Source organism: Anolis carolinensis, chromosome X (assembly GCF_035594765.1).
Source record: "Anolis carolinensis isolate JA03-04 chromosome X, rAnoCar3.1.pri, whole genome shotgun sequence".
NCBI lineage: Eukaryota > Metazoa > Chordata > Lepidosauria > Squamata > Dactyloidae > Anolis > Anolis carolinensis.
This window is the reverse complement of record NC_085847.1, coordinates 2,356,699-2,382,863: the sequence shown is the minus strand read 5'-3', so window position 1 is coordinate 2,382,863 and position 26,165 is coordinate 2,356,699. Positions and strand designations below refer to the sequence as shown.

The 26,165-nt window shown below is 44.4% G+C and overlaps 3 protein-coding genes and 2 gene segments (V, D, J or C); all 5 read right to left on the bottom strand.

The window, feature by feature from the left end:
• Positions 1-26,165, bottom strand: part of LOC100560921 (immunoglobulin lambda-1 light chain) — a 111,122-nt gene that overhangs the window by 19,799 nt on the left and 65,158 nt on the right. Inside the window, exons 1-2 of one of the 13 annotated variants that reach the window (XM_062958649.1) lie at positions 21,517-21,608; positions 21,113-21,431 (exon numbers count right to left, since the gene is read on the bottom strand). The exons of the other annotated variants lie outside the window; for them this stretch is intronic. Of the exons in view, the coding sequence (XP_062814719.1) occupies positions 21,113-21,431; positions 21,517-21,562 (365 nt within the window). The 5' untranslated portion in view covers positions 21,563-21,608. Of the gene's footprint in view, positions 1-21,112; positions 21,432-21,516; positions 21,609-26,165 lie in introns of those variants that run through there. 13 annotated transcript variants of the gene reach the window in all.
• The window catches only part of LOC103282953 (immunoglobulin lambda-1 light chain-like), a 97,149-nt gene that overhangs the window by 14,320 nt on the left and 56,664 nt on the right, over positions 1-26,165 (bottom strand). The gene's annotated exons all lie outside the window — the stretch shown is intronic.
• LOC134292912 (immunoglobulin lambda variable 3-1-like) lies at positions 745-7,449 on the bottom strand. The segment is given in 3 exon segments: positions 745-1,639; positions 6,405-6,699; positions 7,054-7,449. Coding segments are annotated over 3 exon segments (453 nt in total).
• LOC107983262 (immunoglobulin lambda variable 5-39) lies at positions 17,925-18,921 on the bottom strand. Its single transcript, XM_016996106.2, has 2 exons — positions 18,804-18,921; positions 17,925-18,717 (listed from the first exon to the last, which is right to left on the bottom strand). Exons 1-2 carry the CDS (start codon positions 18,850-18,852, stop codon positions 18,377-18,379), a joined length of 390 nt encoding a protein of 129 aa, XP_016851595.1. The 5' UTR covers positions 18,853-18,921; the 3' UTR covers positions 17,925-18,376.
• Positions 23,715-25,530, bottom strand: LOC134292911 (immunoglobulin lambda variable 5-39-like). The segment is given in 2 exon segments: positions 23,715-24,263; positions 24,362-25,530. Coding segments are annotated over 2 exon segments (540 nt in total).

Below are 26,165 nucleotides of genomic sequence, written 5' to 3'. Positions count from 1 at the left end.
TGAATATTAGAAATAGCACCATCCTCATACAGAAAGGAGGAACGCCAAGGTTTTGAGAAGCATGAAATATCTTGATAACAGGGCGAACCCTCTAAAACAGTGGTTCCCAACCTTTTTTTGACCAGGGACCACTTGACCAGGGACCACTCTCCAACATTAGTACCAAAAGGGTTACCAATCCGTTTTTGGTCAACTTTAGATTCAGTTTGGTTATTTGGGGTTCTGATTCAGAAAATTGCATTGGATAGACCACATCATCTCTAGTTTCTGATACAGAACATATGCCACCCAGTAATCGCCATCTGTTCACCCACAGAGAACCATATTTAATCATCTAGAGCTGATGTGGTCTATCCAATGTAATTTTCCGAATCAGCACCCCAAATAACCCCAGGAACAGGCCTAAAAATGAAGACAGCAAGAAAAAATATTTTTGGTTGGGCTGTGTTATTATCTGTAGTAGTAACGGTAGGCTGCGGACCATATTTTAGTTCTTGCAGACCATTGGTGGTCCATGGACCACAGGTTGGGAACCACTGCTCTGAAAGCACACCAAGGACTGACCATGCTCAGCAGTTGGAGAAAAAAGAAATCGGATTAAATATTTGGGACAAAAAAAAGGTAGAAAACCAGGAGAAGAGTCAATGGGAGTGATTGATAAGTCCCAGATTTTCATCCCGTTCTTTCTGATTTTATACCGGGTTAAAAGAAATCAACTTGGGTTGCTGGTCTAGAAAGTCTCTGGGAGCTGACCGAAAAGATGTGCATAAAATCAGAAAGAACAAAACTGGAAGCGAGTCCAGATCTCCAAAATGACATTGGAAAGGACGGGAACAAAATCCGGGACTTCCTGATCTTTGAATTAATTCTGGGTAAGGTATTTTGGGACCAGACAAAGCTGACAGGAGTCTAGAACAATGATACAATGCAACGCGATGAAGTTGGAAAAACAACCCTCCAAAATCTCACAAATTCTGAGGATGCCTGCTATAGATGTGGGCGAAACATGAGAAGAGAATGCTTCTGGAAGATGGCTAGACAGTCCAGAAAACTCACAGCAACCAAGTGATTCCAGCTATGAAAGCCTTTGACAACACAATAAAATATTATTTTCCTCTAAAACGAAATATATGGGATTCCGTGCATAATAGACAATGCATACACGAGCCTTTGCTTTATGATTCTTTATCTGAATAGTTTTCTGCCAGTGATAAAAATCGACTCACCAATGACTGTCAAACTACCAATGTCCCATTTAGTCCTTAGAAGCCTGGATTAAAAACCTTTAGAAACATTTCTGTAGTGAAATACGTACAAACATTTTGTGAAAGCAGAGATTTACAAACATGAACAGGCACCCAAAACTTTTGCGCTTTGGATTTAAGTCTGGAGTAGGTTTGGATTTAAGTCCGAATTGAAATAAACAGAAACGATTGACAAAAAGCATTTGATTTTGTTCAAGCTTGGCTCTCGTAAGACAATTCAACCTGGCATGCCAAGGGTTCCTCACCGGAGACAAAGACAGGTTTTGGCTGAAAAAAAAGCAAAACAACAACCAAAAAACCAGTGGGAGATCATTGTAGATGTATTTTAAAGTGACTTACCTAGGACTAACAGGCTGGTCCCGCCGCCGAAGACATACACACAGTGACTGATGGCCATACAAAAAATATCCCCACCGGAAATATGGTTCTGCTTTCTACCTATGCAACCGTGAAGCCAACAGGACATTGAGAGTTCCCCGGAAAGACCGAGAGCTCGAACACTGTTTCCACCCTAAACATCTCGGCGTCACCTTAGATTGAACACTAACATTAAGGAAACACTGCGCGAACACCCAACACGAAGTAGCTGCACGCAATAACATCCCAACTAATAGCACATGGGGTGCAGACCCAAAAATCCTAAGAACATCAACCCTGGCCTTGTCTTACTCAACTGCTGAGTATGTCTGCCCCGTCTGAAATAAATCTGCCCATGCGAAGCAGTTGAATATAGCACTGAATGAAATATGCAGAATAATCACAGGATGTCTTATTCCTACACCTGTTGATAGACTCTATAAGCTAGCTGGCATTGCCCCCCTGATGTGCAATGGGAAATTCCTGCCAATTGTGAGAGAAATAAGGCTGAACACCATGAAAGCCACCCACTACATGGCTATCAGCCTCCTCCCAGTAGACTTAAATCAAGGAAACATTTCGTGAGAACCACCACTCCTCTAAATGTTCCTTCAGCAACAGCAATATCTCTGTGGGCAGCAAAATCAGGCAATCCCAACTGTTCCTCCAAGGGCAAACCAAGAATGAGAAACATGGAAATCCCTGAACAGATTCAGAAGCAGAATGAGCAGATCAAAAGACAACCTGGCAAAATGGCACAACTTAGACGAATCCTTCACCTTGTGCGATTGCAGAGCAGAACAAACAACTCGGCATCGGTATGCTTGTCCGCAATGCCCTGTCTCATGCACAGAAGAAGAACTGTTGAAAGCTACAGACAATGCAGTCGCTGTTGCCTGTTTTTGGACAAAATTTATCCCTGTATTTTATCAGTTTTATACTTATTTATGCACAAAATAAATAAATCTGTATGCTTGCCCATCATGCTCTGCCTTATGCACAGAAGAAGAACTGTTGAAAGCTACAGACAATGCAGTCACTGTTGCCCGTTTTTGGTCAAAATTTATTTAGCCGCTTGTGCTCCCTGTATTTTATCAGTTTTAAATTTATTTATGCAATGCTTTTGACACGAAATAAATAAATCTGTATGCTTGCCCACCATGTTCTGCCTCATACACAGAGGAAGAACTGTTTAAAGCTACAGACAATGCAGTCGCTGTTGCCCATTTTTGGTCTAAAACTATTTAGCTGCTTGCGATCCCTTTATTTTATCAGTTTTAAACTTATTTATTATGTAATGCTTTTGACACGAAATAAAAAATCACTCTTCCCAAGTATAATAAACAACTTGAGATCTCTTCCAACTTGATGATTCTTACCTGCCTTACTGTTTCACAATCCTTCTTCTCTCGTGGTTCTGCTCAAAAGAGGAGGCACTTCTGTAAAATCCTGCTCCGCTAGATATTTCCAAATTGTTTCCTTCCAAAGAAGAAACGATGCAAATGGCTTATTGTATCCAAGAAAGAAAAGCAGATGAATGAGGGATGTCTATCGGGTAGCTCCATTTCTCCCAGAAACCGAATCAGTGTAACAATAACTCCTGGTGCTTTTTGGAAAGATTTGGAAGGGTTAGAAGTTAAACCAAATAGCCTTTGGTGGAGGAAGACAATGTTTTCCCAAGCAGACCAATTTTTTGCTGATGGTCAGTGGCATAATATTGTATGTACTGGATGTTATTCCAAATCTCCAAAGACCAATGCTGGCAGAGCCAAAATGGTGTAATCCGTAGGCAAGAGCATAAGCCTGGGAAACGACAACATATATATACTTTCCAATATCTATTCTCCCCCAAAAGGGTCAGTACTGTACCCCGCAATGAAGTCAAAAAGATAGGAAACCATGTCAAAAGAAAAAAAATCGGTGATGTCCTGTATAGTATCCAGAAATGCCCCACGATAAATAACACATATTGTAGATTCCATTTGCCATGTTATTCCGTACCAGAACGTTGCCCATGGCTTCCTTGGAAAGATTTGACTTGATCTAGTCCATGGTCTTCAAAGAGTAGTTGAGATCCTGTTGCTTTTCTGTGACTCCCCAGTCAATATATCCATCCAAAGACTTCCAGTCTTGGCACCAGGGTTTTCCCTCTTAAGCATCCAAAAGCCGACAAGTCGCCCACAAAGTAATAATGTGGCCATTGTCCACACCGTAAATCCATAGCATGATGTCCGACAGGTATTTTCTTCTAGACTTCAAAAGCAGAGGAGAACTGGGAACACTTCAGCAGATATCCGTTCTGTGGGCCCAACTGGCATTTTCTGAAATCAGTGGGCCGGTTTTGCATTCTCTGGGTGACGGAACTGAAACTCTGCAGTTGTCTACGGTTCGTGCCAAGAATGAATAAAACATCTGTCAAGGCATACAGTTTGTGGTTAAGGAAAGATGAGCACTCCCTCCGTATCCACGGGTTCTGCACCCACAGATCCGACCAACCATGACCCGAAAATACCACCACCCCAGGCTTCTTAAATTTCATGTGGGACTAGGTTAACTGTATAAGTGGCTCCTCCTACTTTCATGTGGTTGTTCTGGGGTGCCTTCAAATCACCTTTGGTGGACAGTGATGACGTCCTAGGGTTTTCTTGGCAAGGTTTATTCAGAAGAGGTTTACCATGGCCTCACTCTGAGGCTGAGTGCTGGTGACTTACCCAAGAACACTCTTCGAACTCCCATAATCCTAGTCATAGAATCATAGAATAGTAGAGTTGGAAGAGACCTCATGGGCCATCCAGTCCAACCCCCTGCCAAGAAGCAGGAAACACCCCAACCTAGTCAAACACCCCAACCTTGCCTCTCAGGTCTTCCATCACCACATCCTGCCAAATCTGGGAGACCAGTTGGACGAAATCCATTCCCAGTGTACGCTATATAATTTTTTGCCTACTTAGCTATATGAGATGGGCTAATGAATGGAATTGTGGAGATGGGATGAACTGCTGGATCAATGCACAACAGGACTGGGTGACTTCACGAGATGCAGAGCCAATCTTAAGAAATGGGTCTACAAAGTGGAGTCCACAACTTGCGAGTGTGGATAAGAGCAAACCATAGACTACCTACGACAATGCAGCCTGAGCCCTACCATGTGGACAATGGAGGACCTTCTCACAGTGACACCAGAGGCTCTCCAAGTGGCCAGGTTCTGGTCAAAGGATATTTAGTATAATACCAAGTTTTTAACTTCGTTTGTGGTTTTTCCTATATTGTATTCTCAATTCACTTCTGATACGATAAACAAACAAATAGTGAAATAATTGTGCTATAACAGTGTAGTGTGATATTTACCATAGACCTAACGTTAGATTGATAATTAGCCACCATTCATTTTTCAGATTCTTTATTAAAATGATAAAGTCCTGATGCTTGCTGACAGAAGTATTTGATGGGGATGGCAGTCTGGGGGTGAAAACGGGACAACCCTTTTGAGAAGTCGTAAAACTTAGGATTTATCCCCATCTAGTGTCTCTGAGAAGAACAGTCAGCACTTCCAGTTTTATATTTTGGAAAAGTATGTGGTTGGATGACTTTTTCTTCTCAGGAGAAGCCTGAAGATGGCAGCAGAAGTAAAGAAATAGGGGCGGGGGGATACAGTAAGTATAGCAAAGCCTTCCACAGCCAATTGAGGATGGAGAAAGCAAGCAATCTCCATCCAAGGTTAGATGGAGAAATGTGAAAGAACCAGCTAGGCACTGGTATGAGTTTGATAGACCACCACCTCCACTTCCTGGAAGTCATGGAATGGTTTGAAATGAAGACTCCTTTCTTTGGAATTAAGGAAGGAATCTTCATGTCAAGCCATTCCGTGACTTCCAGGAAGTGGAGGTGGTGGTCTATCAAACCCATACTTTACGTGATTTATGATGCTTTCCTAAATCAGAGTCCACAGAGTATCGTTATTGAACATTGAGTTGTGGGTTCTTCCTCGGTGCACTATTGCTCATCAATGGGTTTGCGGGATTGCTTGATTCGCCGGGATGGTAGAAGCATCAAGTGGGTTTCATAGAATCGTAGGTTGAGGATGGAGAAAGAAAGCAATCTCCAGCCAAGGTTAGATAGAGAAATGTGAAAGAACTAACTAGGCACTCAGTTCCGAAGCAAGGAGTCCGTTGTGTCAAGCCATTCCATGACTTCCAGGAAGTTGTGATGGTCTATCAAACCCATACTTTACGTGATTTAGGATGCTTTCCACATTGTCATCCAGAGTCCACAGAGTATCATTGAACATTGAGTTGTGAGTTCTTCGTCGGTGCACTATTGCTCATCAATGGGTTTGCGGGATTGCTTGATTCACCGGGACGGTAGAAGCATCAAGTGGAATCATAGGTTGGAAGAGACCTCCAAGGGCCATCCGGGCCAATCCCAATCTGCCACGCGGAAGACAAACCACACCGTCCAACGTGTCATATTCGTAATATTTCACAAACACAATTGGCTGAGCAACATCTAGGTGACAAAGCGTTCTGAATGAAGAAGGCACACGTAAGAAGTGGCTGCTGCGTCAACAGAACAGACTGGACAGGTGCATCTATTTCTACCAAGGTGTGTCCATCTGCCTCAGCAAAGTCCACTTCATCCTCAGTTTGGGCTTCTCTTGACTTGAAACCCCTGGAACTTCACAGTATAAGACACGATCCGGCCTTGGCAGAGTCAACAAGCAAGATGTGGTCTTTATTGAAGGAGGTTTTGGTCTCACTTCCCCCTCTGCTTGAAACACCGTGAGCTGTGTTGCTGTCCCATACCTGGCAGTAATAATCTGCCTCGTCTTCTGCTTGGGCCCGAGAGATGCTTAAGGTGGCCGTGTTGCCAGAGTTGGTGCCAGAAAATCGATCCAGAATGCTCAAGGACCCCAAGATACTTCCATATACAATGAGGACAGGGGCCTTGCCAGGTTTCTGTTGGTACCACTGCACATACTTGCCTCCAATTTTATTCCCCGAACAAGTGATTTGGCCATTTTCCCCCAGAGAGACGGATGCGGATGGTGGCTGGGAGACCACATATTGGCCCAAGGTACCTGAGGAAAGAAATATTTCAGAATCAGTCAGTATTCTCGTATCTCCCACTTGAATAGCTGAGCATGCGTCACTGAGTGTGGTCAAGATGACAAAAGGGATGAAAGAAGAAGAACAAGATCAGTTGGAGAGACAGTTTACTTTTTCTTGAGCCAATTGGAAAGGGGGAGATCTCATCCTCTCCTCTGTTCTGCTGGGGACAAAGAGGGAAACGGGAAGAGCAGAGAGAAACGAGGACATGAGAGAAGTGGGACAATAGAGTATTAAAGAACTACCTTGTCAGAGTGGGAGAGTTGGAGTTCTTCAACATAAAGCAATCATTTAAAAAATGACCCGTTTCACCTTGCAGTATGTACCTGAGCAGTAAGCGAAGAGTGTGAGGAAGGAGACCCAAAGCATGGTGAGAACCCAGGCAGCTGGTCCTTCAGAAGGTGGTGAGAAGTCCAGTCTCATCCCCCTCCACATGGCGTTGTTCTTAAAAGGTGTGGGGTTCGTAACCCAGCCCCAGTATTCAAATCATTTCCCTTTCAAAGGCAACTGTTGTTCCTTCCTCAGCCCTCTGCAGGTGTCAAGGCTTCATCCAGAAGGTGTCCATCACAGTTTGCTAATACTCGGTGTCCAGAACATTGGAGGCATTGTCATCATCAGTTATGGAAAACACAAACAATTGTTGTTGAGATGTAGAGAGGGAAAAAAGGAAGTGTCTGCAAAGGTGTCATGGAAAGAATAAGGAGTGGCTCATGAAACTGGATGAAGCCAAACCAAGGAATAGTAAAGCCTTGGCTGAGTGAGAAGCCTTAAATTCTTATAATGTGGACCTCAAGCCATACCCCATCGGGTCTCCTCTGCCCAGACGTGGTGACCAAATGACCCTTGGGGACACTGTGAAAGTGGTGGTCGATGTAGGGAGGGGAGCCACACCTGATGGGAATTTGTGCTCCAATTGTTTGAGGTAGGACCTCAGCCAGACTCTGGAGGACATGCAAAGGCGTCATGAAAATGGAGCTGTTTAACACGAGCACCAACATGGTATGGATAAGCCCTGTCCGGTCCATCAGTCCATTGCACCAAGACGCCCTTATCAGTGTCTTTATGATTCACCATCACCCTCTAGTGTTCCTTTATTTTATTGCAAAGCACCAGGAAGATCAGAGACTCATGTAGTGTTCTTGGAAAGATCTCCATAGGATCCATTGGCATCCGATACGCCATGATAAAATAATTTGCTTTCAGGCAGAAGTCCCAGAAATACTCGACACTGAAGTGAGCTAAACTGGAGATTTCAGTGAGGAGATTGTTGCAACAGACTGACTTTGGTCGCATGTATGTCTCTTGGCTTTCTCAACTGAGATCCACCAGGCTCTTCTCGAATTCTTGGATCTTTGAAGACACAATGAAGTCCCAGAAAGGTTCCGAAACCTAGACGTGGTCTTTGTTGAAAGAGGTTTTGGTCTCACTTCCCCCTCTGCTTGAAACACCGTGAGATATGTTGCTGTTCCATACCTGGCAGTAATAATCTGCCTCGTCTTCTTCTTGGGCCTGGGTGATGTTTAAGGTGGCTGTGTCACCAGAGTTGGTGCCAGAGAATCGATCTGGGATACCTGAGGGCCGCCTCCTATCTTGATATATAATGAGGACAGGGGCTTTGCCAGGTTTCTGTTGGTACCACTGCACATACCTGTTTTCGATGCTGTTCCCTGAGCAAGTGATTTGGCCATTTTGCCCCAGAGAGACAGATACGGATGGTGGTTGGGAGACCACATATTGGCCCAAGGAGCCTGAGGAAGGAAACATTTCAGAATCAGTCAGCGTTCTGGTACCTCCTGCCTCAATCTTTCATAGTTGAACATGTGTTGCTGAGTGTGGTCAAGATGACTAAAGGGATGAAAGAAGAAGAACAAGATCAGTTAGAAGAGACAGTTTAACCTTGCCTGAGCCAATTGGAAAGGCTGAGATCTCACCCTCTCCTCTGTTCTGTTCTTCTGGGGACAAAGATGCAAAGTGGGAAGAGGAGAGAGAAACGAGGACATGAGAGAAGTAGACTATTCATTGGGACTTCCTTGCCAGATTGGGATGGTTGGAGTTCTTCATCGTAAAGCAATCATTTCAAAAATGGTCTGTTTCACCCTGCAGAATGTACCTGAGAAATAAGCGAAGATGGTGAGAAGGGAGATCCAAAGCATGGTGAGAACCCAGGCAGCTGGTCCTTCAGAAGGTGGTAAAAAGTCCAGTATTATCCCCCTCCACTTGGCTTTGTTCTTAAAAGGTATGGGGTGTGTAACCCAGCCCCAGTATTCAAATCATTTCCTTTTCAAAGACAACTGTTGGTCCTTCCTCAGCCCTCTGCAGGTGTCAAGGCTTCACCCAGTAGGTGTTTTTCTGGTAGACTTTTTGACCTGGCATCACGTTGTTCCTCCCTCAGGTCTTCTCTCCCCCTTTTACACCCTACAACAGGTAGACTTTAGCCAAAAGAGCAATTCCACCAGTTGATCTTTTAGAAGATCTTCATCATCGGTCAACTGAAAGGCATTAGTCAAAGACGGTTAGTATCAGTCCCAACACCTTAGAACCCTTGTCTTAGAATTGATCTTCTGGGAGTTATACTAAGGAAGGAACGTCCCCAAGCTTCAGCATTGTGTGGATCCCCAGGCTTCTTAAATTTCATGCCATATATGTTGTGGGGCCAGATTAACTTCATAAGTGGCTCCTCAAATGTTCATGTGGTTGTTCTTGTGTGCCTTCAAGTCACCTTTGGTGGATGCCGATGGTGTCCTAGAGCATTCTTGGCAAGGTTTATTCAGAGGAGGTTTGCCATGGCCTCTCTCTGAAGCTGAGGACTGGTGATTTGCCCAAAGACACACTTTGGACTCCCAGATTCCTCATCAACCCCCCACAACTCTATCCCCATCCTCTCAGGGTTTCCATCACTACATCCTACCTAATCAGTGAGACCAGTTGGATGAAAGCCATTCTCAGTGTACGCTAAGCCTATTTATGTATACGAGACTAGGCCTAAAGAACAGAATTGTGAAGATGGGATGAACAACTGGATCAATGCACAACAGAACTGATGTACATTTGTCCCAATGCATACTGATCGGACTGGGCACCTGAAAGGAACACACTTCGCTTGGCATCATTAGGTCCTGCAGCATGGTCCTATGAGATGCAAAGTTCTTTGTTTATAACTGAAATTGTGAGATACGCGATCCTACTGTGTTTATGTCTCTGTATGAATTTCTCTTGATACTTGTTGGAAGGGGATACTCTTTCTTGAGTCACATGTTGAGGGAAAGGACATGACATAAGGGAGGAGATGAAGATGATGTAGAGGTAGCTGGTGTAAGTTCAAAAGATGCTCTTCTCTAGCTTCCTCTTCAGGTTTGATTATCTATTTGCATCCTAAACACAATGGATTCATGAGCGAAGTCTCCCTCAGGGGACAAGAAGGCAGGTTCTTGTCTCATTTCCCCATCAGGATGCACCACCGTGACACGCATTGCTGTGCCACACGGCACAGTGATAATCAGCTTCATCTTCAGCCAAGGTTCCCGCAATGTTTAAATAGCCGGTGTTACGGGAGGTATCTTTGGACCCAGAGAAACGAGAGGGAACTCCAGTGCCTTGGTGCTTGCTAGAATCTGAATTAAACCGTAAGAGGTACCGTGGAGCACTCCCAGGTTTCTGCTGGTACCAATACACACTATAACTACCAATGTCGAATCCACTACTCATGGCGCAGGAGAGTTTCATTGTCCCACCCAGAGACACGGAGGCTGAGCGTGGCTGGGTCAGGCTGGGCTGAGACCGTGCTCCTGGAAAGAGAACAAGAGAGAAAAGGTCACCTTAGTGACAGGTTTCCCATGCGCATGGCCTGCTCTCACCTGAACACCACACCATGAAGAGCAGGCTAAGTGTGGCACACCAGGACATGCTGAGGTGTGTTTGGTCCCAACCACAGAAGAAGAGAACCTCTCTCAACAGATGGATGGGCGCCTGACCACACCGTGGCTCTTTTATACCCACCCAGTCGATAGAGGCGGAGCATTGGTAGAGTAGCTGAACACTCCTCAACACTGACCAGATTGGCTCTTATGGCTACAAGGTGTCTCACATGTTCGATGAACCATTCCTCAGCTTGTCATGCTTCACACATGTTTCGTACAGATATTGTCTCATTCGCAGTGGAGTGGTGGGAGAGGTTATCTATTTTGCCCTGGATTAAGACTGAGGAAGTATCCATCCTTAAGCTGAGATGGAATTTCATCTTCACCAATATATTGAAAAAAGGAGACATGATAGCCATGTACAAATACGTGAGGGGAAGTCATAGGGAGGAGGGAGCAAGCTTGTTTTCTGCTGCCCTGCAGACTAGGACACGGAACAATGGCTTCAAACTACAGGAAAGGAGATTCCACCTGAACATCAGGAAGAACTTCCTCACTGTGAGAGCTGTTCGACAGTGGAACTCTCTCCCCGGGGCCGTGGTGGAGGCTCCTTCCTTGGAGGCTTTTAAGCAGAGGCTGGATGGCCATCTGTCGGGGGTGCTTTGAATGCGATTTCCTGCTTCTTAGCAGGGGGTTGGACTAGATGGCCCATGTGGTCTCTTCCAACTCTACTATTCTATGATTCTATGATTCTATGATTCTATGACATTGGTGAATCTGTTGTAACAGGGGTTTTGGATTTGTGTGGCCTGTGAATCTGAGCAAGAGGTCTGTGGAGACAGGTATCCAGTCCACTTGGCATTGGGATGGTTGTGTCAGGATATGCTCGTATCAGCTACTCCCAACAAGCTGACCCGTTCACACCATGCCAGTTAATTGGAATGAGAATACAGGAATGGCCTTGCTGATAAGGACCATGTGGTTTGGGAGGGAACCATGATTTGTTGCTTGCTCGACTTGGGAAAGGAATGTTAGCCATTAGGTGTAGTATAGAAGGGGGGCCATGGGGTGGTGGTTTTGATATACTAATGTTTTGGCGGGAATTAGTCAGAACTAGCTTCTTTTTCGACTTGGTAAGAAGGATCAATAAAGAGTTTCCAAGGATTTGCCTGCTTTGTGTCCAAGAACTGACAGGTTGTCCTTCCAGCCATTGGAGGCATCAGGAGCTCAGCAAGAGGCAGAAAAGTCGCCAGGATGAATGTCCAAACCGATTAACCTTGAGCCAGGGCAGTTCAAGTGATGACAAACGGCATTCATTCTACTGTGTAGTCACACCCCTGAGAAGAAGAAACTTTACAATGCAATATAAAGGACTTGATGGTTTCAAAGGGGGCTTTGTAGTTTGCCTGCCTAATTTGTAGATTGATGGACCAGTTGGGCCAGTCATTCCAAACTTGGTGGAACTTTGGAAAGATATATCCTGCTCCATTTCTCACTCTTTCAGATTCTTGTCTGGTGGAGATGTTAGTGGCTAGAATTTGGACCAGTATTTGTGTTTACCTTTTGGACTGTCATAGGTGTATTGTCCGGGTGAGGGCCCACGCTTCACCATTTCCCATCACATCCTGTTAATACCACACTAACACTAGGGTCCCGCAACAATCTCAGCATTGGGATCACAGCTTTGGAAAACTAGAATGTTTGTAGTAGAGATGTGAACTCTTCTAACTTCATGTTAGGTGACCCAATCTTTTGAGTCTTTTTTGTGGTTTTGTAGATTTGCTTCCACCTGGGGGAGAAGTAGAATGTTTTTGTCTGACTTCCCCATCGTGAGGCAATGCCGTGACACACATTGTTGGCCCATGCTGCACAATAATAGACCGCCTCGTCTTCTGCCAAGGCTCCGGAGATGGTTAAGTAGCCAATGTTATTGGAGGCATGCATGGATCCAGAAAAACGAGATGGGACTCCAGAGCCCTGGCCCTTGCTGGAATCTGAGTAATAATATAGGAGGTACCGGGGGGCATTTCCTGGCTTCTGCTGGTACCAGTATATATTTCTGCCTCCAGGGTTTACAGAACAGGAGAGTTTGACTGTCTTTCCCAGTGAAACGGAGTCCGATGTCGGCTGGGACACGGTGAGCTGTGCGTCTGAATCTGGAAAGAGAAAATTGGAGATGGGATGAGACTCAACATGCTTCTGATTTTAGGAGTAGTTTAGAGATAAAGATAAACTCTTCTCACCTGAGCAACAGGACACTAACAGCAGGGTAACAAGAGGAATCCAGAACATGTTGAGCAGATGTCGGTCTCAGCGTTAGAGAAGGGAAAGAAGACCTCACACCGGTGGCTGTGCTCAAGGATTTGGGGCTTTATACCTGCCCTGTTTCGGTAGGTGGAGCATTGGCGCTTGGCCACCAGGTTCCTCAACATTAACCCCATTGGACAACAGGCAGAAGGGTCCGTTCTTGGGAGAGTTGTACAAGGAGATCATTTCAGCTCTGCCTCTCCCATCTATGCACATTTATTTTGGACTTGGTGGAGAGTGCGTGCCACAGGGAGTATCCAGACATGCTTCATCGAGACTTGGGGTGTATCTCTACACTGTGGGATTGATGCTGTTTGACACCACTTGAGTTGCCATGGCTCAATGCTATGGATTCTTGGGATGTGTAATTTCATGGGACACCAGCCTTCTTTTGGCAGAGAAGGTGGAAAACCTTGTCAAGCTACAGCTTCCAGGATTTCATAGTATTCAGCTCGGGCAGCTAAAGTGGTGTCAACCAGCACTCAGACTATTGTGTAGTCAAAATCTTTGAAAGAATAACCCAAACTACACAATATTAAGGACTTGATTTTATAAGAGAGGGTTTGATGGTGTCCCCGTCCACCTTTCAGAAAGACATGTGACACAGATGCTTCAAAATAATCCCAAAGGTCTTTCTCATACATGTCTTCAGTGAGCAGGACGAGCTAGGAAAAACATCAGGAAGTAAAAGTTGGGTTTCCAGGAGACTGGGACCACCAATGCGCCAGTTTGGCACACCAGTCATTCCACACTTGGAGGAAGACTGGAAAGATAGATCATGTTCTTTTTCTCACACCATCAGGTTCTTCTCTGGTGGAGAAGTTAATTTCTATAATTTAGACCAGTATTTGTGTTTACCTTTTGGACTGTCATAGATGTGTTGTTCTTTGAGGTCCCACGCCTCACCATTTCCCATCGCATCCTGCTAATACCACACTAACACTAGGATCCCACAACAATCTCAGCTTTGTGATCACAAGCTTCGAAAAACATCAATGTTTGTAGTAGAGATGTGAACTCTTCTAACTTCATGTTAGGTGACCCAATCTTTTGAGACTTTTTGTGGTTTTGTAGATTTGCTTCCACCTGGGGGAGAAGGACAATGTTTTTGTCTGACTTCCCCATCGTGAGGCAATGCCGTGACACACATTGCTTTGCCATGCTGCACAATAATAGACCGCCTCATCTTCTGCCAAGGCTCCAGAGATGGTTAAGTAGCCAATGTTACCAGAGGCATCTTTGGACCCAGAAAAACGAGAGGGGACCCCGGAGCCCTGGTGCTTGTTGGAAGCTGAGTAATAATATAGGAGGTACCGGGGGGCATTCCCTGGCTTCTGCTGGTACCAGTATATATATCTACCACTAACGCTTACGGAACAGGAGAGTTTGACTGTCTTTCCCAGTGAAACAGAGTCCGACGTCGGCTGGGACACGGTGAGCTGTGCATCCGAATCTGGAAAGAGAAAATTGGAGACGGGATGAGACTCAACATGCTTCTGATTTTAGGAGTAGTTTGGAGATAAAGAGAAACTCTTCCCACCTGAGCAACACGCCACTATCAGCAGGCCAACAAGGGGAGCCCAGAACATGTTGAGCAGATGTCGGTCTCAGCGTTAGAGGAGGGAAAGAAGACCTCACACCGGTGGCTGTGCTCAAGGATTTGGGGCTTTATACCTGCCCTGTTTCGGTAGGTGGAGCATTGGCGCTTGGCCACCAGGTTCCTCAACATTAACCCCATTGGACAACAGGCAGAAGGGTCCGTTCTTGGGAGAGTTGTACAAGGAGATCATTTCAGCTCCACCTCTCCAGTCTACGCACATTTCTTTTGGACTTGGTGGAGAGTGGGTGCCACAGGGAGTATCCAGATATGCTTCATCGATATAGGAGGTGTATCTACACTGTCAGATTGATGCTGTTTGACACCACTTGAGTTGCCATGGCTCAATGCTATGGACTCTTGGGATGTGTAATTTCATGAGGCACCAGCCTTCTTTTGGCAGAGAAGGTTGAAAACCTTGTCAAACTCCAGCTTCCAGGATTCCATAGCATTCAGCTCGGGCAGCTAAAGTGGTGTCAACCAGCACTCAGACTATTGTGTAGTCAAAGCCTTGGAAAGAATAACCAAAACTACACAATATTAAGGACTTGATTTTATAAGAGAGGGTTTGATGGTATCTCGGTTCACTTTGTAGAAAGACATGTGACACAGATGCTTCAAAATAATCCCAAAGGTCTTTCTCATACATGTCTTCAGTGAGCAGGATGAGCCAGGAAAAACAGCTGGAAGTAAAAGTTGGGTTCCCAAAAGACTGGTCATACCAGTCATTCCACACCTGGAAGAACATTGGAAAGATAAATCATGTTCCTTTTCTCACACTTTCATATTCTTCTCTGGTGGAGATGCTAATGTCTAGAATTTAGACTGGTATATGTGTTTTGGACTGTCTATGGGAGTGTTGTTCCAATTCCATTGCAATGAGAGCCTACGCTTCACCATTTCCCATCGTACCTTGGCAATACCAAGTGAATGCTCAGAGGCTAGAACATTGGTAGCATTGTGATTGTCATTATCAACGATGAGACTTGTAAAAAAAAATAATAAGGAGGCATCTGCAAAGGTTCCACAAGGACATGGCAAGAGTAGCGAATGGCCCATGGAACTGGATGCAGACAAACCAAAGAAGAGGAAACACTTGGTTGAGTGAGAAGCCTCAAATTCCTACAAGGTGGACCTCAAGCCATACGCCATCTGGTTTCCTTTGTCCAGGCCTGGTCATAAATGTTGCTTGAAGTCACTGCCAGGCAACCATGAGGGTGGTGGTCCATGCAGGGAGTGGGACTACACCTGATGAGACTTTGTGGTCCACCCGTTTGAAGCAGGACCTCAGCCAGACTCCAGAGGATATGAAAGGATGTCATGGAAAACACATGCACCAGCATGCTATGGATAAGCCCTCTCCGGTCCATCACACCAAGCTCCTCTCATCAGTGTCTTTATGATTCACCATCACCCTCTAGTGTTATTTTATTTTACTGCAAAGCACTAGAAAGATCTAGAGCAGAAACTCAAGAAGGGTTCTCAGAAAAGTTCTCCATGGGATCCATTGGCATCTGATATTCCCTGAGAGGATCTGAGAGGATCCTGACTGGGTTGGACTGGAATCCATAACTGAGTGGGAACAAGGCCTTGTCCTCTTCGTCTACAGGGAGATTTACATGTTTCTGTTGGTATGCTTGTTGCAACAGACTGACCTTGGTCAAACGTATGTTGCTTGGGTTACTAAACTGAGACCCGCCACTGTCTTCTCTAACTCTTGGATCTTTGCTGTGGAAGACACAATGAAGAACCAGAAAAAATCCAAAAGCTAGCTGTGGTCTTTGTTGGAGGATGTTTTGGTCTCACTTCCCCCTCTCCTGACTTGGGAATGAGGCCAACTTATACATGATGATAATACAGTAGACAAGTTGAGTTTATTGCAGGTTTTGGTCTCACTTCCTCCTCTACTTCAAGTACTGTGTGCTGTTCACTGTTGCCATCCCATACCTGGCAGTAATAATCTGCCTCGTCTTCTGCTTGGGCCCGGGTGATGTTTAAGGTGGCTGTGTCGCCAGAGTTGGTGCCAGAGAATTGGTCTGAGATCTCCGAGGGCCGCTGGCTATCTTTATATATAATGAGGACAGGGGCCTTGCCAGGTTTCTGTTGGTACCAGTGCACATATTTTTTCTCGATGCTGTTCCCTGAGCAAGTGATTTGGCCATTTTCTCCCAGAGAGACAGATGCGGATGGTGGCTGGGAGACCACATATTGGCCCAAGGTACCTGAGGAAGGAAATATTTCAGAATCAGTGTTTCCGTACCCCCCGCTTCAATCTTTCATAGCTGAGCATGCATAGCCGAGTGTGGTCAAGATGGCAAAAGGGACGGAAGAAGAAGAACAAGATCAGTCTGGAGACACAGTTCGATCTTGCCTGAGCCAATTGGAAAGGCTGAGATCTCACCCTCTCCTCTGTTCTGCTCTTCTGGGGCCAAAAAGGGAAAGTGAGAAGAGAGAAACGAGGACATGAGACAAGTTGGACAGTATAACATTAATTGGGACTTCCCTGACAGATTGGGATGGTTGCAGTTCTTCATCGTAAAGCAATCATTTCAAAAATGACCTGTTTCACCCTGAAGAATGTACCTGAGCAATAAGCGAAGAGGGTGAGGAGGGAGATCCAAAGCATGGTGAGAATCCGGGCAGCTGGTCCTTCAGAAGGTGGTGAGAAGTCCAGTCTCATCCCCCTCCACATGGCTTTGTTATTAATAGGTGTGGGGTGTGTAACCCAGCCCCGGTATTCAAATCATTTCCTTTTCAAAGGCAACTGTTGATCCTTCCTCAGTCCTCTGCAGGTGTCAAAGCTTCACCCAAAAGGTGTCTTTCTGGGAGACCTTTGGACTTGCATCACACGGTTCCTCCCTCAGGTTCTCTGTCCCCCTTTCATGCCCTACGAAAGGGAAATTTTGGCCAAAATAGTAATTCTGCCAGTGGATTGCTCTCTTAGAAGATCTTCACCATTGGTCAACGGAAAGGCATTAGTTAAGTAGGATTAGGACTAATCCAACAACTTAAAACTCTTGTCCTAGAATTGATCTTCTGGGAGTTGTACTAAAGAACATTCTCCAAGATTCAACATTGTGTGGATCCCCAGGCTTCCTAAATTTCATGCCATAGATGTTGTGGGGTCAGGTTAACTCCAGAAGTGGCTCCTCCCACATTCCCATGGTTGTTCTGATGTGCCTTCAAGTCACCTTTGGTGGATGGTGATACTGTCCTAGGGTTTTCCTGGCAAGGTTTATTCAGAGGAGGTTTGCCATGGCTTCCCTCTGAGGCTGAGGGCTGGTGACTTGCCCAAGGACACTCTTTGGTCTTCTGGAATACTAGTCAAACCCCCCAACCCTATCCCAATAATCTCAGGTTTTCCATCACCACATCCTACCAAATCAGTGAGACCAGTTGGACGACATATTTTCACAGTGTATGCTATATAGATTTTCATCTGCTTAGATACATAAGACTCAGGCTAATGAATTGTGAAGATGGGATGAACAACCGGATCAATGCACAACTGGACTGATGTACATTTGTCCAAATGCATACTCATCGGACTGGGGCCTAGAAGGGAACACACTCTGAGATGCAATGCTATTCGTGTAATACTGAAATTATGAGGTATGCAGCCTTAACTGTGTTTACGTCTCTGTATGCATTTCTCTTGGTACTTTTTTTGGAAGGGGATACTATGGCTTGAGCTCCATGTTCAGGGAAAGAACAGGACGTAAGTGTGGAGATGAAGATAACGTTGATGTGGGTGGTGTATGTTCAAAAGCTTCAATGCTGTCACATTTTCCTTGTGTCTGATGATCTATTTGCATCCTAAACACAATGGATTCATGAGCGAAGTCTCCCTCAGGGGACAAGAAGGCAGGTTCTTATCTCATTTCCCCATCAGGATGCACCACCGTGACACGCATTGCTGTGCCACACGGCACAGTGATAATCAGCTTCATCTTCAGCCAAGGTTCCCGCAATGTTTAAATAGCCGGTGTTACGGGAGGTATCTTTGGACCCAGAGAAACGAGAGGGAACTCCAGTGCCTTGGTGCTTGCTAGAATCTGAATTAAACCATAAGAGGTACCGTGGAGCACTCCCAGGTTTCTGCTGGTACCAATACACACTATAACTACCAATGTTGAATCCACTACTCATGGCGCAGGAGAGTTTCATTGTCCCACCCAGAGACACGGAGGCTGAGCGTGGCTGGGTCAGGCTGGGCTGAGACCGTGCTCCTGGAAAGAGAACAAGAGAGAAAAGGTGACGCATCCACTGGACTCACCTTAGTGACAGGTTTCCCATGCGCATGGCCTGCTCTCACCTGAACACCACACCATGAAGAGCAGGCTAAGCGTGGCACACCAAGACATGCTGAGGTGTGTTTGGTCCCAACCACAGATGAAGAGAACCTCTCTCAACAGATGGATGAGCGCCTGACCGCACTGTTGCTCTTTTATACCCACCCAGTCGACAGAGGAGGAGCATCGGTAGAGTAGCTGAACACTCCTCAACACTGACCAGATTGGATGTTATGGCTACAAGGTGTCTCACGTGTTTGATGAACCATTCCTCAGCATGTCATTCCTCACAAACGTTTCATACAGATTTTTGTTTCATTTGCACTTCTCACTATGGCTAGTGGCATGGTGAGAGGTGGGAGAGGTTACGTTTTATTATTTTTTTGCCCTGGCTTAAGCTTGAGAAAGTATCCATCCTTAAAGTGAGACAGAATTTCCTCTTCGTCAACATATTGAAAAAAGGCAATTCTTCCACTTCAAACAGGACAAACAGGACAGGCATGGGAGCATGTCTTGGCATTGTTGAATCAGTTGTAAAGTCGTTTTGGATTTGTGTGGCCTCTAAATTTGAGCAAAGAAGTCTGTGGAGACAGGCATCTCCATCCACTTGGCTTTGAGATGGTTGTTCTTCCACCCATTGGAGGCATCCGGATCTCAACAAGAGTCAGATTGAATGGACAAACCTATTAGTATTGAGTCATTGGTATCAAATGGCATTGATTCTACTGTGTTGTTGCATCCTTAGAAAGAAGAACCCCTACATACAATATTAAGGACTTGATGGTGTCCCTGCCTAATGTTCAGATTGATGTCTGACACGGCTGCTTAAAATTAATCCAAAAGGTCTTTCTCATACAAGTGTCTTCAGTAAGGAGAACTAGCCAGTTACCAGGAAGCTAGAACCACCAATGTATCAGTATGGGACACCAGTCATTTCACACTTGAAGGAACTTTGGAAAGATAGATCCTGTTTTTTTCACACACTTTCAGATTCTTTTCTGGTGGAGATGCTAGTGGTTAGAATTTAGACCGGTATTTGTGTTTTGGACTGTCGTTGGGAGTGTTGTACTAGTTGTTGCGATGAGAGCCCACGCTTGACCATTTTCCATTGCCAATACCATGCTAACACTAGGAGTCCAGAACATTGGAAGCATTGTGATAATCAGTTATGGAAAACACAAATGTTTGTTGTTGAGGTGTGGAAAGGAAAAAAAGGAGATGTCTGCCAAGGTGCCGTGAGGCCATGGCAAGAATAGGGAGAAGCTCATGAAACTGGATGCAGCCAAACCAAGGAAGACTAAAGCCATGGTTGAGTGAGAAACCTCAAATTACTATAATGTGGGCCTCAAGCCATACCCCATCGGGTCTCCTCTGCCCAGATGTGGCCACTAAATGACCCTTGGGGACAGTGCTAGGCAAACTTGAGGGTGGTGGTCCATGTAGGAAGGGGAGCTACACCTGGTGGGACTTTGTGCTCCACCTGTTTGAGGTTGGACCTCAACCAGACTCTGGAGGACATGCAAAGGTGTCATGAAAAGGGGGCTGTTGAACACAAGCACCAGCATACTATGGATAAGCCCTGTCCCGTTCATCTCACCAAGCCCTTCTCATCAGTATCTTTATGATTTACCATCACCCTCTAGTGATCTTTTCTTTTATTGCAAAACACCAGGAAGATCTAGAGCAGAGACTCAAGTAGTGTTCTTAGCAAAGGTCTCCATAGGATCCATTGGTATCTGATCCCATGTTCTTAGGAAATAGAAGATCTTGCCTGTGTTGGACTGCTAAGCCATACTGGAATCCATAACTGAGTGGTAATGATGCCTTGTCCTCTACGTCTACAGAGAGATTTACGTGTAACTCTTAGATCTTTGTAGTGGAAGACAGGACCAAGTTCCAGAAAGGATCAAAGCTCTAGATGTGGTCTTCGTTGAAGAGGGTTTGGTCTCACTTTCTCCTCTCTTGACTTGTAAATGAAGTCAACTCATACATGCGGATAACACGGTAGTCAAGTTGAGTTCATTGCAGGTCACCATGAGATGCCATGATATAGGGTAGTGTGTTATGCCCATTTCAATTTTTTTTTGCCTAAATATATTGATAATGTTGGATTGTTTTTGTAGTTCTTATGCCCGCTCGGTACTAAAGGCAACTAGTCTTGGATGATGACTCCCATTAGACCAAGTCAATACTGTCATGGAACATAGAAGCTGTTGTTGCAAACATCTAGAGGAGCCCAGTTGCCTAACCTGGCCATACATGAAGATCTCCTTGAGGAAGAAAAGAGGAGATTCTTGTCTCACTTCTGCATTGAGCTGCACCACCGTGACACTCACTGTTATACCACACTGCACAGTAATAGTCAGCTTCATCTTCTGCCAGGACTCCACCAATGTTTAAATAGCAGGAGTTACTGGATGTGTCTTTGGAACCAAAGAAACGAGATGGGACCCCAGAGCCATGGTTCTTGCTAGAGTCTGAATAATACTCCAAGAGAAATCGTGGGGCAGCCCCAGGCTTTTGTTGATACCAGCTCACCCAGTAGCTACCAATGCTCAACCCACTGCGCATGGCACAGGGGATTTTTGCTGTGTTTGCTGGTGACACTGAGACTGAAGCCACCTGAGATATTACTGGTTGGGCCTTTGAACCTGAAAATAAGAAGAGAGAGATTGTAGCAGCCCTCATACAAACCGACTTAGCGATCATTTGGCCAGAGAGTAAAGCAATGCACACCTGTGTAGCATGTCGCCAAAAGGCTAAGAAGGAGAGCCCAAACCATGATGGAAGGATTCAGGGACTCAACCGTGAAGAAAATCCAGACTAGGAACACCACAAGTCCCTCCAATGCTTGTTATTTATATTCTCCCTGTTCATGGAGGTGGGACATCTGTGCTCTGCCTACATTTTGATCTTCTGTAATCTGATTGGTTCTTATGATGACATAGGTAAAGACATTTGTGTCTGACACACACACACTCACACATTTAAATGATGTTTCGGGTTGGCATTATGTTGGCGTTACTTCAGTTACTGGTGCATGTGTTTCAGTAGTGCTTTGGGTCACCATTTTTGAGATAAAAGTGTAATTATTATTATTATTGTTATTATTATTATTATTGACACAACAACATAGTCTGATACAGCAAACAAGTTAGATATGCTGGATTTCGTATATTATTATTATTATTATTATTATTATTATTTTATTATGACACAGCAAACAAGATAGATATGCTGGATTTCATATCACAAAATCACAAGTCGAACACTTCCCAAGTGTCTAGGACTGTGTGATGTATTTTCAGATTATTATTATTATTATTATTATTATTATTATTATTATTATTATTATTGTGTTAGGAGTGACTTGAGAAACTGTAAGTTGCTTCTGGAGTGAGAGAATTGACTGTCTGCAAGGACGTTGCCCAGGGAACGCCCAGATGTTTTGATGTTTTTACCGTCCTTGTGGGAGGCTTCTCTCATGTCCCCACATGGAGCTGGAGCTGAGAGAGGGAGCTCATCCGCGCTCTCCTCGGGTTGGATTCGAACTGGCAACCTGCAGGTCAGCAACCCAACCTTCATGTCATCAGTCCTGCCAGCACAAGGGTTTAACCCACTGCACCACAGGGAGCTCCAAATAATAATAATAATAATAATAATAATAATAATAATAATAATAATAATAATAACCACCTTAGCAATGACTTTGCTGCAAGAAATCACTCTAACAAAGAGGTCATGAGTTCGAGGCCAGCTCGGAGCCTGCGTTTGTCTCTGTCTCTGTTCTATGTTAAAGCATTAAATGTTTGCCTTTATGTGTGCAATGTGATCCGCCCTGAGTCCCCTTCGGGGTGAGAAGGGCGGAATATAAATACTGTAAATAAATAAATAAATATATTACCTAACCGGATTTAAGACTAGAGACTGAATGAGCTTAAGCCGGATTTAAAACCTGATGTAATGTAATAATTACTCTTTACAATTATGTTGTAATATACACAGATTGATGGTTGAGTAAATCAATCTGGATATTATATATATATGATTGTATTTTGTTTCAATAGATACCATAACAAAGTTTGAGACTATTATTTAGACAACGACAGGAACGGGTTTGACGGTCCATAACCGTGTTAGCTTAAACCCAGTTCAGACCCGAGGTGGTTTAAAGAATCAGTTACTCACCAATATAGTGTGTTAGATACAAGTTGATGTTATAATCGTAACATATAAGGGACTGTAATGAAGTACGAATTTTTGGTTTACAGATGTTACGTTTAATTGTGTGTTTGTGTTTTAAAAGGGTAAGTATTACAGTTATTACATCTCAGCACTCAGAGGCTGGTTACCATGGAGAAGTAGGCGGAGCCAACTGCCGTTTTGTTGAACAAATGCAGAGTTTAAAAAAAGAGAGTCAGTCTGTGTTCTGATGAGGCACAGGGAAGATTGGTCCTAGGTTGAGGGGATCAAGGGGACTCAATTGTTCATTTTGAGTCAGTATAAAATAAGTTTGGTGACTTATTTAATGTAGTCTGTGTCCTGGTAAGGAACAGAGAATCTGTGATCGTATATCACAGGGGTGACTGCGGTTTAAAAGTAGCAGAGAAAGAAGTTCTAACTACTTTAAGTAAAATAAGTGACACTTTAGGGTGTTTGACTCATCTTATTCTAGCATTGTAACTGTTAATAAAAATACCTCTAAGTGAGAAACAATATTGTAACCATTAAGCTCTGTGCCTGAATAAACTTGTTATTGTTCTTCCAACAGCTAAGCCTCTGTCGCATATATTATAAACTAAGTTACGCTACCATCTACAGTGAATAAGAAGAAGAAAGAAAAAAAGTAAAAGGTCTCCTCTCTGAGTCTTTGGTGGTTGTATCTTTACAAAGTGGTGGCAGCCGTTATTAGCTTCCTTACAAAGTGGTGGCAGCGGTGGGATAAAAAGATTCCCCCTGCCTGAAAGAACCTTAGACGTTCATAGCCCTTTACAGGGACCACATTATAATAAAAGTGTGTGTTAATAACTTACCTTATATTATATTATATAATATAATTTTCCTTTTTTTGCTACATTCAAGTCAGACACAAAAGGGTTTAGACTCTCTCTCAAGATGAGAAGTGAGTTATTGTCTGACTTCCCTATTTGCCTGAGACACTGTGAGATAGGTGCGCCAAATGACACAGTAATAGTCTGCCTCGTCTTCTGCTAGGGCTCCCGCAATGCTTAAATAGCCAGTGTTGCTGGATAAGTCTTTGGAGGCAGAGAAGCGAGGAGGGACCCCGGACCCATGGTCCTTCTCAGTGTGTGATTTATATTGGAGGAGATACCTTGGGCTGCTCCCTGACTTCCGTTGGTACCAGGAGACTATGTAGTCGTTGATACTGGCACCCCTGTCCAAGGCACAAGAGACTTTCACGGTGCCGCCCAATGATACAGAGGCCGACGCAGGCTGAGACAGGACACGCTGAGCATTCGCTCCTGAGGGAGAAAAAGAGTGGAGACATCATCACATTCAGTCCTCACAGGAGCCGAACTCTCATCAACAGCATTTCCATGTGTATCGGACTTCTTCTCACCTGCACTCCACAGCATTAGCAGACTGATGATAGGAGACCAGAACATGGTCAAAATAGGATAGGTGGTCCTACCAAGGGAAGGGAAGAACGCCACAACCATCGGATCCCTGCAGGTCCTGCTCTTCATATAGAGACATCTTTTGCTCCACCTCCATGCTCTAATCTGATTGGTCCTGGTGATCATACAAGCAGAGGCGGTTCAACCACCAGGCTAACTAGGCAGTTGCATGTGGAACCATCTTGTTGGGGGCGCCATTGAGGCAACTCCTGCCTCCGCAAGGTATTGAACTGCTTTTTCTGTTGATTTGTTGTAAAACATGATGTTTTCGTGCTTAATTTGTAAAATCTTAATGTAATTTGATGTTTAATAGGCTTTTCCTTAATCCCTCCTTATTATCAAACATTTTCGCTGATCCGACACTTTTATTTTTCAGTGATTGCTTTCGGGGGGGCGCCAAAATTCTGTTCGCCTACACTTGAAAAATACCTAGGGCCGATAAAAGAATATGGTGAGGTAGGATAAAAAGCAGAGATCCAAGATGACATGACTCCAAGGGCCAGAGCAGACATGGCTTTAGTTCCAGAAGTCAAACCAACACGTTACTGATTATGCTCATGAGAATAGTGCGCATAGCATTGAGTCAGGGCAGTAAAAGTGGTGTCAAATTGTATTATTTTACAATGTAGAACACACTGTCACTTCCGACACTTCAGTGGTAGGGGAGCAACCAGCCAACCTTCAATGAACTTGGAGGAAGAGGAGGAAGGAGGAGGAGAAGTTCTTCACAAAGCCCTAAGAACTCCATGGAGCACAGTTTGAGAACCACCGGTCTAAGCGATTTCTTCTTAGGAGCTGGTTTGAAGGCACACAACAACAAAGCATTGCAATGGGACGTGACCCCAAGTTTGACGATTCTTATATCTCCATCAACTGAATGTATGGCCCATTGTACAGTGAAGGCGTAAGTCTATGATTTTGAACTCAATGAAGAAGGGAGCCCAAAAATGGACAATCACTTCCATTGAGGAATATACCCATAGTTGCCATTCTGTCCATTGAGCTCCCTACAGTGTAGGCACTGGGAAGTATCTTCAGATCCACAATGAACCTCTTGATCTGGGCATATTTGAAAAAGATTGGTGTTGATTATTTATATTAAGTAAGTATATGGATTCAGCATAGTGAATGATTGGAGTGAATGCTTTCAAGTACATATTCTGGAAGCTCTCTTGATCCTTTGCTAGGAAGTCACATATTCATATGTTTGGTTGTCCTAGTAAGAATGAACAATTGTATTTAATTTATTTAATTTTTATTCAGAATGATGATGATTTTGCCATTTTTTCCTCATCGTGAGAAACTTGTTAAGAACTAATATTTTTGAAGTCTCTCCACAGTTCAGATTTAGCTGGAAATATTATTTTCAGCGCTGACAACGCAGGTTCCTTGGGCCAAAAAGAAACGTGAATGCGGTGCTGAATAAGCCCCAAATAGTGAATAATCTTAAGTGTGTTCTTTTCAAAGATGTGCTTGCGGCAAGAAGACAAAGTCTAAAATTACTTGTTGCTTGCTTTGAGAAGAAAATTAGTGAAGAATGACATCCCTAGAGAAAATCAATGCACTGAAATGCAGCGATAGGGAAATGAGGGTGGGGCCCATTCAACCTTCTTTAGAAATCTTCATGCGTCTTCATTTTCAAAACATGAAATGATGTTGGACAGAACGGCTCGAGAGCCAGAATGGTTGCAGCGGTTTTGAATATAGGACTACAGCCCTGGAGACCAAGGATCATGGAAATCCACC

Excerpts from the sequence above, each read along its gene's own strand:
- LOC107983262 (XM_016996106.2), bottom strand. The coding sequence starts at position 18,852 with ATGTCTTGGTGTGCCACGCTTAGCCTGCTCTTCATGGTGTGGTGTTCA. Across the intron at positions 18,718-18,803 it reads CTTCATGGTGTGGTGTTCAG|GAGCACGGTCTCAGCCCAGC; the intron begins GTGAGAGCAGGC and ends TTCTCTTTCCAG.